This window comes from Astatotilapia calliptera, chromosome 8 (genome assembly GCF_964374335.1).
Source record: "Astatotilapia calliptera chromosome 8, fAstCal68.1, whole genome shotgun sequence".
NCBI lineage: Eukaryota > Metazoa > Chordata > Actinopteri > Cichliformes > Cichlidae > Astatotilapia > Astatotilapia calliptera.
Window position 1 is genome coordinate 18,089,786 of NC_137429.1, and position 13,498 is coordinate 18,103,283.

At 44.0% G+C, this 13,498-nt stretch overlaps 1 protein-coding gene across 3 annotated transcripts in view; it reads left to right on the plus strand.

Moving 5' to 3' along the window:
• ankfn1b (ankyrin repeat and fibronectin type III domain containing 1b) overlaps positions 1-13,498 on the plus strand; it is a 152,505-nt gene that overhangs the window by 133,657 nt on the left and 5,350 nt on the right. For all 3 annotated transcript variants that reach the window (XM_026178722.2, XM_026178725.2, XM_026178728.2), the window contains 12 exons: positions 283-373; positions 3,917-4,024; positions 6,115-6,214; positions 6,742-6,874; positions 6,969-7,088; positions 7,187-7,402; positions 9,768-9,934; positions 10,062-10,212; positions 11,808-11,976; positions 12,112-12,278; positions 12,429-12,636; positions 12,773-13,497. In XM_026178722.2, the coding sequence (XP_026034507.1) occupies positions 283-373; positions 3,917-4,024; positions 6,115-6,214; positions 6,742-6,874; positions 6,969-7,088; positions 7,187-7,402; positions 9,768-9,934; positions 10,062-10,212; positions 11,808-11,976; positions 12,112-12,278; positions 12,429-12,636; positions 12,773-13,497 (2,355 nt within the window). The remainder of the gene's footprint in view (positions 1-282; positions 374-3,916; positions 4,025-6,114; positions 6,215-6,741; positions 6,875-6,968; positions 7,089-7,186; positions 7,403-9,767; positions 9,935-10,061; positions 10,213-11,807; positions 11,977-12,111; positions 12,279-12,428; positions 12,637-12,772; position 13,498) is intronic.

A 13,498-nucleotide genomic window follows, 5' to 3' on the forward strand; every position in this document is an offset into this window, starting at 1 on the left:
GACCCATCCCCCATTTAAGACCCCCACTACCAGCTAAAGCTCACTCCTGTCAAAAAAGAACAGGGGTCAAGGCAAGGCCAGTGAGTTTTGGCGGCTGGTGTGATTGATCTGGCTGAGAAAGGAGAGGCAGGGGCTCGCCGTCTGCACGCTGGGAGACTGAGATGCACTGAGCTCCACACATGCACATGTATGCAGATGGTCATTTACAGAAACACTTCCTTTTCGGTTGTTGCCACACGCAAGCAGATTCTGTCGTAAGTGTCCTATCTGCTCTCCTCCCAGGGGACCTATTACTACGTGCAGGTGTCAGCGTACAACATGAAGGGCTGGGGACCTTGGAAAATTTCCACACCGGCCTGTGCTGCACCTTCCAGTAAGTTGTCTATTTTCTTTGTATAAATATGAGTATTTTAAAGCCTGTGTCTAAATTTTACACAAAGCTAAACATAAAGCTCCAAATTTAGGGTGATTTCAAAACGTGCCCCTTGCTCTACAAGGTTTTGGCTCACCTCACTAAATTAATAACTGTGGTGTGTGTGTGTATGTTTGTCTTGCATAAGTGATTTGTTTCGTAGTCTTACACATAAAATGACCCGGGCATCGCCTAATTTTGTTAATTGAATTTGTCACGCTGGTGTCATTCCAATTTTGCTGTGCCATCACTAGAGGGATGACAGCTGGACTCTCCTCCAGCTCTGCCAGGGCGGCTGGGCGGGTTGTGGGACCCTCACTGCGGATGTTAGTGAGTGTAACAGTAGCCTCAGGATGCTGCTTGGGCCCAGCTGCCAGGAGAAGCCACCCGGGTTCAGCCAAGAAATTAACCGTGGAGTCATGTGCAACAGCTGAGCTGTTGACCGCTGCAGCTCTGACCCTCTTTCTCCCTTTCCTTCAGTCCATCTGTCTCTTTCTTTAGTTTGTGTGAAATTTTTACGTTTCCATGTTTTTGAGATTTGTGAAAGGACTCTTCTGACTGTTGCAGATGCAAAATGCACCTTTTGTAAGAGCGTGAGCATAGGTAGCATTGCTGTGGGCACACTGGCACGCTCATGGCACATCTGGAGAACACATGAACATGTTTGTCCTCATCAGCACACAGTGTTTTTCAGCAAGTTTGTGAAACTAGGCTTCCCCCTCTCCTTTTTTTTTCTACTGTCCCACCGCTCTCCCTCCCCTCTCCCAGAGCTAATTTCGATGTTGCGTGTTTGTGTTTTCCATTTGGGCCTACCACTGGAAATATTTGTATGTCTGTGCTGTAGCGCGCGGCGCGGCCCCAACAGTGGGGGCCTTATACCGGGCCGTGGACGCCCATTAAAGGGCCCGCTTGTCTTGTCGGGACAGGCACCTTTCCGGGAATAGACCTCACCGTGTTTCAGCCCCATGCACCCCCCGGGGGGCTCCAGGAGAGGGAGTGGGGGGTGGGTTGGAGTTGATGTTGGTTGGGGGTGGGTTATCGTTGACACATCCTCTGGTTCTAATGCATAAGGAAGAAGGATTTCTGCAGAGCTGGTCATCTATGAGCAGAGAAGGCCAAGTGTGTGTTTGTAATACAGTGTACTGTAAGTAGGTGTTTTTGTGTAAGTGTGCCTCCATCACAGGGAAAGACGAAACACGAAAAGACAGAGGAATGAGAATATTTAGCGTTTTGGGGGTACAGTTAAGTTTGTGGTACATTAACGTTCCTCAGATGCTGTCAAGGTGGCAGGAGCACTACGTCAGAATCTCTGTGCACATGTTCAGTCCTGAACCCAAAATCAGTGGTGCTCAGGGGATCTGCCTGTCCAGCAGAGAATGTGACTATATGGGTCTGATCTTACCTGGATATTAATGTCACATCAAGTATAATTTATACAAAATAAGTGCTGTTTTTAATAAAATGTAAATTGCTGAGAGTTTATTAATTACCTGTAATTTTATCATTCCATAACTGATAACGGTCCACTATTAAAACAGTCTACTATCAGCTTAGTTTCCTTCTTCTCACTAGCCTCTGGTTATAAAAGCCAGTGAGCTTTCAAACACAAAATATGAAGTAGCTGACAACCCTAAAACTCAATTATATACCAGTTTAGTTTGTAATAATAATAATATGTCAGCTCATTTCTGCTAATTTTCTTACTAATTTTTCTTTTATGTTAAGCACATTCAGCTTATGTGTCCAATATAGACAAAATGGCCATTGCCATTCGAGCAGCTCAAGTAAGGTGGTACTATAAGCCAGGGGTGTCAAATGTAAGGCCTGGTGGTCAGAATCGGCCCAGCAACGGCTCCAATCCACCCCACTTGACAGCTTTGTAAAGTACGGAGAGCAGATATTTTTTGGGACTTTTACCTGTCTTTTTATAAGTTTTACAGGTTTTCCTGCTGATAAAGACCTCCCCCACAGCCATTCATACTACACTGATATAGTTGATTAATAGGTAAACAGTTAAATGACAGAAACATTCCTGTTTTTCAGTGTCCAAAATAGAATTAAAAAAAGACCATTTTCATAAATCAACAATAATTTTGTTTCATTAAAAAAACTTGCTGAACATTAATCTTTGTACCACGTTTCATGACAGTACAATTGACAGTTTTGCACTAATTTAAAAAAAAAAAAAACGTGAAATAAGATGTTAGCCTGAGTGGCATAGTGTTGGAGTGGTTACCATTTGGTGTTGCTATTATACTGTAGGCTTTTTTTTTCTCTCAGTGAAGTTTGCAAGTTCTTCGATTGCCTGAATAAGTTGCTGGTGGTTCTACCTTGCCTGTAGGTATATTGATTGTCTCTCCGTGTTAACCCTGAGATGGACTTATAAGCTGTCCAGGGAGCATCCAGCCTGCTTTTTGACCAGGCTTCAGCACCCTGTGACCCAACTGGGGTAAACAGTCAAGGTGATGAATGGACGGATGGAAGGAGGGACGGATAGATGGACTTAAAACCACATAATGTCGCCATAGGGCCATAAATATTTGTATAAATTTTGATCATGGTACAACTAAAAATGCTAAAAAAAAAAGCTAACTCTAGACCAATGTGTGTAAACGAACCAGTACCCTAATTTCGTCATGTTGGTTTCCGCTAAAAACACCTATTATGTATGAGCTCTGTGAGTCTTGATAAATATACACTCACTGGCCACTTTGTCAGTTACACCATGACATCCTTTTGGCTTCAGACCTGTCACATAGATTCAATAAGGAGCTGTAAGCATTTCTCAGAGATTTTGGTGACATGACAGCATCACGCAGTTGCTACAGCTGTCTCGGCTGTACACTCTTGATGCAAATCTTCAGTTCTACCACACCCAAAAGCTGCTCTATTGGACTGAGATCTGGAGACTGTGGAGGCCCTTTAAGTATAGCGAAATCATTGTCATGTTAAAGAATCTAGTTGATTTGAACTTAGTGACACAGCTGGAGACAGCTATCAGAAAATGAGTACCCTGTGGTCATAGAGGGATGGACATGGTCAGCAACAATAATCTGGTAGACTGTGGTGTTTAAAAGTTCAGTTGGTACTAAGATGCCCAAAGCGTGACAAGAAGATGTCTCCCACCCCATTACTCCAACAGCAGCATCATAACCCAAGGATAAAAGGCAGGTTGGATCCATGCTTTCAGAACTCAACGGACTGGGAAACATTTTTCAAATCTTCTCTGGGAATCATAGCTTCAATTTCTTGTTCTTAGTTGACAGGGGTGTTCTTCTGTCATCAAGATCCAGTGTATTGTTCAAACAGAGATGCTCTTCTGCATACATTGGTTGTAACAAGTGGTTATTTGAGTAACTGTTGCCTTCCTATTAGTTTGAACTTCAGCAGGTCGTCTACATGCCTAAATCCATAGATTTGCCACTACATGATTGGCTGATTAGATAATTGCAGTAACAAGTTGTTGTATAACAGTTTTTCTTTCTTTATTTCATCTCCCTGAAGGTTGGAGGGACATTGATGGCCGCGCTCCTCGTCAGAGAGGACAGAAGGAGTCACTGGACCAGCTACTTGGGCAGATAAAAGAAGCTCACCGCCACTGTGTCTGCCATGGTATCAACAACTTTTTGACCAATTCGAAGGGGCTGTTTTCCCCCAGAAAGACTAAAAACTAATATGAGAGCTTGAAGTATTTGAAGCCCAACCAAATTTCAAAGGTGTTTTAAACTTAACCTTAAGATCAGTGTTTAATACTGGCACGACTTCATGTTTCATGAGCATTCTTTTTCCTGCGCAAAGAAACACAACGATGCAGAGTTGAAATCACAGGTGTAACAGGTTGCTGTGTTTCATCTCAGCATGACAGACACTTTACAATCTCAGGCCGTACATATTAAGGTGACACGTCGCCTCAAAAATAATACCCTCCCGTCTGTCTCGGCAACCCCTCCCCATCCCTCACGAGTCTTTCCATGACTCAGCCGTTTCTCGGTTGAATACCTCTCCCTCTCTGGGACAAAATGCAGATCAGCTTCTCTCACACTCAAGCTGTTTATATCCCTAAACACTGCTGGCTGTAAGCTGGTCCCATAAGTGTCAAAACCTATCCACACTGCCTCTTTTTACATGACGGCAAACTGCACTTAGCCTTGAGCAAGTTGTCCCTCTTTTTCTCTCACACCCACACGCCCAAACACACTCACCCACTTACTATTGTCCACTGTGGCTAGACCATATTTGCAACAGGGCAAGATGCAATATAATAGCCGGTATTGAGTGGCTCTTGGTTCTTCAGACGGTGGCTGATTGAGTTTGAGAGTTCAGACACGGTAGTCGAGGTGGCGTGTCCTGGGGTCATGTTTGTTATTCCTGTAAGAGACAAGTCCCGGGCTGGAGTCTGGAGAGGGCATAAATTAACACTGACTACTGCTGCCTCCCCCTCTCGCCCCCTGCAGCCCACCAGTCGCCCTGTCTACTGTCCTCACATATATACACACACATAAAGATAGACAGGCTCACACACGGGTACGCGTGTACACGAGCAGACGCAAATATTCAAGTACATGCTCTCGCTTTCAACTCTTGACTCCCCTACATGTCCATGTACGCACCCCCCCGCCATCGCAGCCCGGCTCAAAGCCCACACCACCTTCTCCCTCTTGTCCAAACACTATTAATTAAACTGTGAAAGAAGTCTTGACTAACCCAGGCACCCCAGCAGTCAGCCCTTCTTGTCTCTCTTACTCAGTGTCAAAGAGCGACTGAGGCCTGGCAAGGCTGGAGCTGAACAGAGTCGCGAGTGGAGCGAAATTTGGGGAGGTGAGAAGGGTCGAATGGTGCTTTTTTTTCTGGTTACTACACCTCAACTCATCCACCTGAAGAGAAAATTAGTTCTTCTTGGGCCCTGAATGGGGAGGTTTATTGACTTTAAGTGGCTTGGGGCTGGAGTTACCTCACCTGTGGGGAGCTGGGCAGGGGGGGTCTGTAAAGGGTTTTGGGACTCATGGTTTCTAATGAGTGGGGAGGTGCGTTATCTCACCAACAAGCACCCTTACAAACGCACACATATAGATATGCATTCACCTCTCTCGCTCTGGCCTCCAACCCCCTCCTGGTCCACTAAAAATAAACACGTCCCCACAGACTTGACTGACCTCCCCTGTAGGTGAGCGGCGAAGGCTTAAGACACATACAGACGTACACACACACAAATTACGACAGCTCCTTGACTCTGCGCGTATGGCTGTTGCTCGAGGCTTGCCATGCTCCAGCAGCTATAGCGTGTACAGGTAAACACACACAGACACACACACATGTACACACAGCTCCTCTGGGACCTGAGAGTAAGCAGTTCCCTTTAGGCCCATACTCTGCTGCTGGCAGCCAGCTTGACTGTCAAATGGTACCGCACCACTGGAGAGCATGTCAAGAAATATTCCACTCTGACCGCGATGTTGGATGTGTCAGGTTTGTTGTCAGTTAGGTAACTCTGGTAACAGCCTGCCACTGAGCTTAGTTAGGACAGGAGTAGACACCAGTTTAGAGAGAAAACCAGTCAGAGTCACGGCTCTATTGTGTCTGGTATGCTATTTGTGATTTTAAGCATCAAGGGCATTGGAATAGTTATTCAGGTAATCTGACTCTGTTGTTGCTATGGAATTAGCTTAATCCTTTCTGTTTTTTTCCTGTGTTTTTTCACACAGAGCAATGCAAAGCTCCACCACAAAGCAGGAAGCACTCAGTGTCCAAGAGCCTGCGGCACCTTTTCCAGCCCACCAACAAATTTGTCAAAAGTTTGAAAAGGTAGAAGAGAGTTTATCCTTGAACTGTGGCGTAAAAATTAGAGCACTCCATGTCCTAGGCTTTTAACTATATGTTTAACAAATCTGGTGTGTAATTTGTCATTTTATTTTTACACTCTCCCGCCAGATTTTTAGTTCAGGTTTATTTATATAGCACCAAATCACCGCAACAGTCACCTCAAGGTCCTTTATACTGCAAGGTAAACACCCTAGAGTAATAGAGAGAAAATCCCAACAATCAAACTACCTACTATGAGCAAGCACTTGGTGACAGGGATAAGGAAAACCCCCTTTTAACAGGAAGAAACCTCCGGCAGAACCAGGCTCAGGGAGGGGCGGCCGTCTGCTGTGACCGTTTATAGGGTTGAGGGGAGGAAGACAGGATAAAAGACACGCTGTGGAAGATACCTTTTTACGATGTACATTTACATAAAACAGCAAAGTACTGATTCTAGTGTTTTTTGACATTTAAACATTCAGAGCTGTATTAAATACTCATACACACATTTTTTCTGCGTTTCCTTCCAGAGGTCTCTATCTGGCATCCATATTCTACAGAGACGACAACGTGTTGGTGACTCCAGAGGAGCAGATTCCTATTGTGGAGATTGAAGATTCGTATTCAAGCTCACTGATGCAGGACTTTCTATGGTTTACTAAGGTGCATGGACCACAGTTTAACTTGACAGTCACATATCTATGCATTTGCACAAATGATTATAATGCCCCTTATTATGATTCCTATCCCGCAACAGGTGTCCTATCTATGGGAGGAAATTTCGTGGCTGCAGCAGTGCCTCGGTCCTTCCCAGACGTCGTGTTCATGCACTCTGCAGACTCGCCTCAAGATGCTGCAGGCCGTCTCCCATCTACAGGTAGTCTAATAGTTTTATGAGTAAATTATGGCGGCTGTGATCATATGAGCTCAGTGTGAAACATTTTAGGAAATATTATCTGATGTTTTTTTTATCAGGGAGCACTGGGAACCCAGGATCTTGGTCAGGTATATTTTGAGCCGATCAAAGACAAGCATGGTAACGCCCTGTTGGTGCTGCTGAAGGACATGAATGCGTCTCCCAACCTTGACGGGGTACGCTGGACGCAGCTTTGTAAACTGCAGCTCCAACGAAAATCTATATCATCCCCCGAAGAGCCCACTGCGCTGGACATGCTCCTCATCACACTTCATGTGAGTCCGGCAGGTCTTAAGATATTACTGTGTAATTGTAACATGTAATTGGCTCGCACAGAAATATAAAAAAAAAAAAAATCAACAAGCGGTTTTCAAACAGAAACCAAAACTCAGAAATAACACAAAACCATGGGACCATGACAGCAGGCATCTTTGTAGACAGTATCTGCATGTGAATGTGCAGAATCGGGACATACAAGATGAAATTTTACACAATCTTACCTCTCATGTCAGTGTGTTGTGTGTTGTCCAGATATCCACTCTCTTCAAAACAAGCTGATTGGCTCCCATATTGTAGAGAAGTGGGCTGGCAGTGATTAGGAGTTACCTCAGTTTTGTACATTGGGCTATTTTTTGCTTTTGTTTTGGTCAAAGAACGCTTCCACAGCAGTTTATGTTGCATTTATGTTACCCGAGGATGTGGCCAGATCAAAGCACGTCGAATAAAGGGCTTTGTCGACAACAAAATGCCCCGAAACATGTATTTAGTGGAATCGCTGAGGCTCTCATTCACAGAAAACCAAACACAGCCTGACAGACATGAGGCACCGAGGCAGGAACAATAGGACTTTAAATTGAAATCTGCTTCCAATTACAAGTTCTGTTTGTGCAGACACCCTTTATTTAGACAAACATTAATCACCGTGACTCTGCTCTTCCATTTGTCACTGTCATTATTAGGCCATTCAGCATACTGAGCAGACTTGTCATCAGATTAATTAAAATGCCAAACGTCAGGTCAATCTGTGACAGCTCAACATGTAAACGTAACCATCTTGAAGTCGCTTCACGTTTTAAAGCCGCTTATTCAGCAAGTAGCAGTTTAAACTTTCAGCATGTTGGAGACGATGATGATCTAACCGTGTAACTGTTGTTATTTAGTGTTATATAACTAATTCAGTGTGGATGTTTAGTTCAGCAAAAAAAACCAACCAAAAAACAATCTGGAAGTAAACCACAAGTTGATTTTGTCTATATAACCTAGTAAACCTGATGCCATTGTTGCAATGCTGTTTGGCCTCTAAAGCACACTGGTTTTGTCCTGTGGTTCCAAAACAATAGCGAAGATTCCCTTTGGCAAAACCACAGCTCACTGAAATATTTGTTTTGTGGCCAGTTATGAACAAATTATATGATGAAATGCGAAAAAATGTGCTGATGGGCTATTCTGCAGGACTGACTTCCACTTTAAACACGCTGGAACAACATGAAAAGCATCCAAGACTAACTGAACAGCGAAACATAAAAACAGGACTACTGAATGAGAGGATGCTTACGGAGAAAAAATTAAAAGCACAGCCATCATGTAATTCACCCCGTTCAACACTTACTTTCATAGAGTTAAAAATTACTTCTATAAAGAAAAAGGTACTGAATTCCACAGTTTTAGTTCAGTTTGGGTGGAAATTCCACCATACAATGCTGCTATTTTTACCCCCTGCATACCTTTAGGTCATGCAGTGTGACAACAGTGTTACGGCCATGCTACTTTTGGAACAGGAACAGTCCAGAGTCTGGTAGAGGTTTTTTTCCAGTTGCAGAGCACCAAATCACAGAGATGAACTGATGATGATTTATCCTAGCACTGTCAGTGAACATAAGTGGACACCAGACACTGAAGGTAAAAATGGTGTTTAGCCATAACATGTGCCTGGTTCTTTTTTGCTCTAAAAACAAAACCACAGCTTATACGTAGTTTGGCCGACCATTTGAGTTTGTAAACAGCTAACAGTAACACTGGACTGATTAAATACATTTGGTACCTTAATTGTGGCAGACTATGTCTAAAAATGTACTAAAATACAAAACTCACTGATGCATATTCCCAGCAGGGAGGTCAAGTAAAGACTGGCCAGTTCTAGTCAATGCTAGTTGACAGAAGTTAGAAGATACACATTTAATGGCAAATGGCTTGATAATGATTGCTATCAGCTTGTCATGAGGAAGGAAGTCAAGTGCTAAGCTCTGGTTGATGAGGCCATTACCTCATTTCCCATTAAAGAACTGAGGAGAACCATTGAGGAGAATGGAGCTCAAGAAGGATGTGGCTGGTCAGAGCTTTCCAGCTAACTTTGTCTTAGATGGCCCACTCAGGCAAGGTATACGGCTGAAGGATGTTATGCCAGTTACATTGAAATACCAGCTGAAGATGTGGAAGGATTCCCAAAACAGTGAGCATTTGGGCTACCTTGCCCACAAGGCTATCACGAATACGCCCCTTAGTCTAGTTTCTTTTAATAAAAGACATGCAGACTGCATTACGTCTTAAATTTACTCTGTATTTCCATCTTGTGTATGTTTGTTTTAGTGGTATTAAAATGCAATGAAAAGTCTTAAGGGACACCCTGTCTGCTGTTTCTAGGAGAAGCTGGCGTACCACAGGCGTAGCAGGAAGCTTTTGTCTCCAGGCTTATATCTGGGCTACCTGAAGTTGTGTACATCGGTGGAGCAGATAAGAGCACTGGTGCCCCAGAAACTCCCCAACGTGCTCTGTCATACCAAAATTCGAGACAACAGCAATGTGTCCAGGTTGGGATCACGCATTACCTAATGTGTAATTGAATTGCAGTCCTGCTGGTTAGGCTGATAAATTTCAAAAGCAAGAACTAAACTAAACTAGCAAAACAATAAAGGAGTTGTTTCTGTGATATTCCAGAGAGGAGTGGCAGTGGCTTCAGGCCCTCAGCTCTCTGGAGGAGTCACTGGAAATGGACCATGATGTACAGAGTGCTCCCCATCGCCTCCTACAGGACCTGCGTAATGCCATCAAGGACCTGATAGCTCACATCAACATTCCTGGCAATCAGGTCAGAACAAGACAACTGTATCTATTTAGTGAGTGAGTCCACAATTTGTTTAGTAAAAGTGATTTTGACTGATGCGTAGAACCTGGGGAAGCATACAGCGAGTCAGGCAGCAGCAGAAGCAGAAAGCTCTTTAAAATGACTCCAGTGGAAATTGAGGCAGCGCTGGTTAGACCACTAATTCTACATGATTTCTCTAAAAGAACATGGTTTGAATTCCTGCACAATGGCAGTCATTGTCCATTTGACTTTTCCCACCAACTGTTCAAATGGAGGAGCGCCAGCACCATAAACTTCACTGCTATTAAAAGTTACATGACTATGAAGATAAATATGCACTGTGTTGATACATACACACTGTTACAATCTTGAGCCGCCTCCTATTTCTTTGTATTTTGCTAGAAAAATGGAACATTGAATGACACTCAAAGCTCTTCTTTGCATTTTGGCTACTTTTTGTTCCATTCTGTCAAGATGACCCCACACATCACCAGACACATCACTGGTTTATCCCTTTACTTTGGTGATTTTTTTTTAATGCTTGAATGATCCACAAGTCAGTGTTAAGTGGCTTAACAAACAAAACAAAATTCCTCTGAAAATGGTCAGGACTAAAAATGAGTGAAAAAGCAGCCAATGTCCAAAAAATGTTTGAAAGACCTTCAGGAAGCTTGAAGGACTATTGCTCAAAGTCTTTTATTTAACTGTTATAAGAATGAAGAACTGGAGACTTAAAGGTATGAATCACTCATGTAGGGAAATCTTTGTAAATCAGTTTAAAGTGTAAGTGTAAGAGTGTGATAAGGTAACCCCCAATGAGGTCGCTTTTTGTTATACAAGGTTTTTTATTGGTTCCTAATTCTGCTATTAAAATACTGAAACGTATAAAATTGATTTAAATAGCACTCTATGATCCATACTCTGTAAATCTTAATAAACTTGGGCTCAATTACTTGATCTTTACTGTGTTTATCAAAGGAAAGTAGAAATGACTCTTAGAATATCAACCAATTATTACAACCTCCCAGTTGTAGGATTTCTTTAAGATACAGAGAGAATCTAATTGGATGAGGGTACAGCGACCTTGAATATTGACCTCCAGAACCAACACAGCAAAGTGTTTACCCCCAACGGGTTGTGGCAGATAGCTATCCCTGAACGTGGTTCTGCCGGAGGTTTCTTCTTGTTAAAAGGGAGTTTTTCTTTCCCACTGTCGCCAAAATGCTTGCTCATATGGGGTCCTATGATTGTTGGGTTTCTCTGTAATATCATAGGGTTTACTTTACAATATTAAGCACTTAAGGCAACTGTTATGTAAATAGAACCGAACTGCATTGAACATTTTGCCAAATTTAATTTTCTGTCCGTGAGACTTAATGTTCACAGACAGGATGTCAAACAACCTGAAAACAATTCCTCTGCCACAAAGTTCTTGTACACAAACAACACTGCATATATATTCAAATGAAAGCTTAAGATTTAAATATAAATATCTGTATTATGTCACATTTTTACAGTCCTAAAGGACTTCAACTAAGCGTACATCGATACCTGTGGAGCCAGAGACCCACAGAGATCACCTGTCTCTTTGTGTTTAGGCACAGGACTTCCGTATCTACAGCCAGGAAGTGTTGGAGTTTGGGGAGAAAGTGTGTTTCCTCCTCCTCCTGCCACCTTCAGATGAAGTCTGCACGGCTCCCGGTCAGAATAATCCATACTCCCCGCGCTCCGGCTTCCTCACACTGCCGCTGCAGATCTTTGAATTGGGTTAGTTTATAAAATTTTATGCAGTATTATATAAAAGAAATATTTGAAAAACTGCTGTTACTATATGTGTTTCTCTATTTCAGAAGATTTTATATTTCTGCTTTTGGGTCTTATTGGATTTCTTTTCTTCCTCAGTGCACTTTAATGCCTATTGCCCCAGTTTCATCGGCCAGTACTGCAGGGTGTCCGCCTTGCTGGAGCTGGAGTCCCTCATGTCTCAGCAGGCACTACGGGAGGCCTTCTCTGAAGCTGAGCTCCTCGTTGCCAAGAAGAAACACCAACAAGTTCAGGAACACATGCAGGTATGACGTACTGTCAGCATGTCAGCTATTTGTGATTTATCCGAGCCTGTAGCATAGTCTAGGTGTAAATATCCCATTATGATGGACAATCCCAGAGTAGCACAGTATTAGACGTCACTGTAACTTATGATCTTAATAACTTTCCCAAAGCAAATGGAGGAGGTGTGGCGGGATGTGAGATGGATTATGGATGCCTTGCAGTACGCCCGCTACAAGCAGCCGACAGGAGGCATCTCTGTAAGCTGGATAATTGACTTCTCTAAAGAGGTGATGCCTGACAAGCCTCCCTCTACCTCATCTCAGCCAGACTTCATGCCCTCTCCTATGCCTTCACCCGAACGATGCCGTAAGCACTCAGGTCAGAAAGACGTCTGATTCGTGTGGTTCCAAAAGATATTTTTTGTACATGAGCAATTTTTTTTATACCAGAAAATGTGATATTGTGGAATTATTGTACTCATTTATAAATTTCTTTCTTTTCTTGCACCCTTTAGATTTTGCTGGACTCTCAGATGAGGAAGGCTCCTCTGAAGTTTTCCTCACTACCGACAGTGACTATGACTCCAGTCGTGCCCAGAGCCCCCGAGAGCTGGACCTGTTGCCCCCTTCACCTCTCTCGTCCTCTGCGCCCCTGGAGCCCCGTGGTTTCCTGCGCATCGACGGGGGCGGCTCAGGAGGAGGAATGCATCTCAGCGGGGGTGGACGTGGAGGGGGAGCTCTGCGGGATTCCACACCAGACGTCCTCCAAGCATCAGAGCCGCAGCACGGGAGGGAAGGAGAGAGGTGTGGAGGAGGTGGAGGCTTTCGATGTGGAGGAGAAAGGCGAAGGGGGGCTCCGGAGCTGTTTGACAGTGACTTCATCTTGCCCAGCAGGCAGATTGAGCTTTTGCACATCACAGAGAAGAGGCAGGCCTTCTGCGTGAGGACCAGCAGTCTGGAGTTCCCTTCCGCCCACCAGCAGCCTTACTCCTACCACACTACTTGCCCTTCACCTTCCACCTCACCGCAGCGAAGATGGCACCGGCCCTCATCAGTAGACCGCTGCTGTTCCGCTGAGCGCTGCCTGTCACGGCTTCCGCCGGCACGCACATTATCAGAAGACAGCGGCACTCAGAGACTCGCCTCACCATCACCTGCTGCTCTCAGGAAAGGCTGTCATGCCACACTCAGAGTCTACCCGCAGTACCGCACAGGTCTGCCAAAGGAGACCAGCGTCAAGG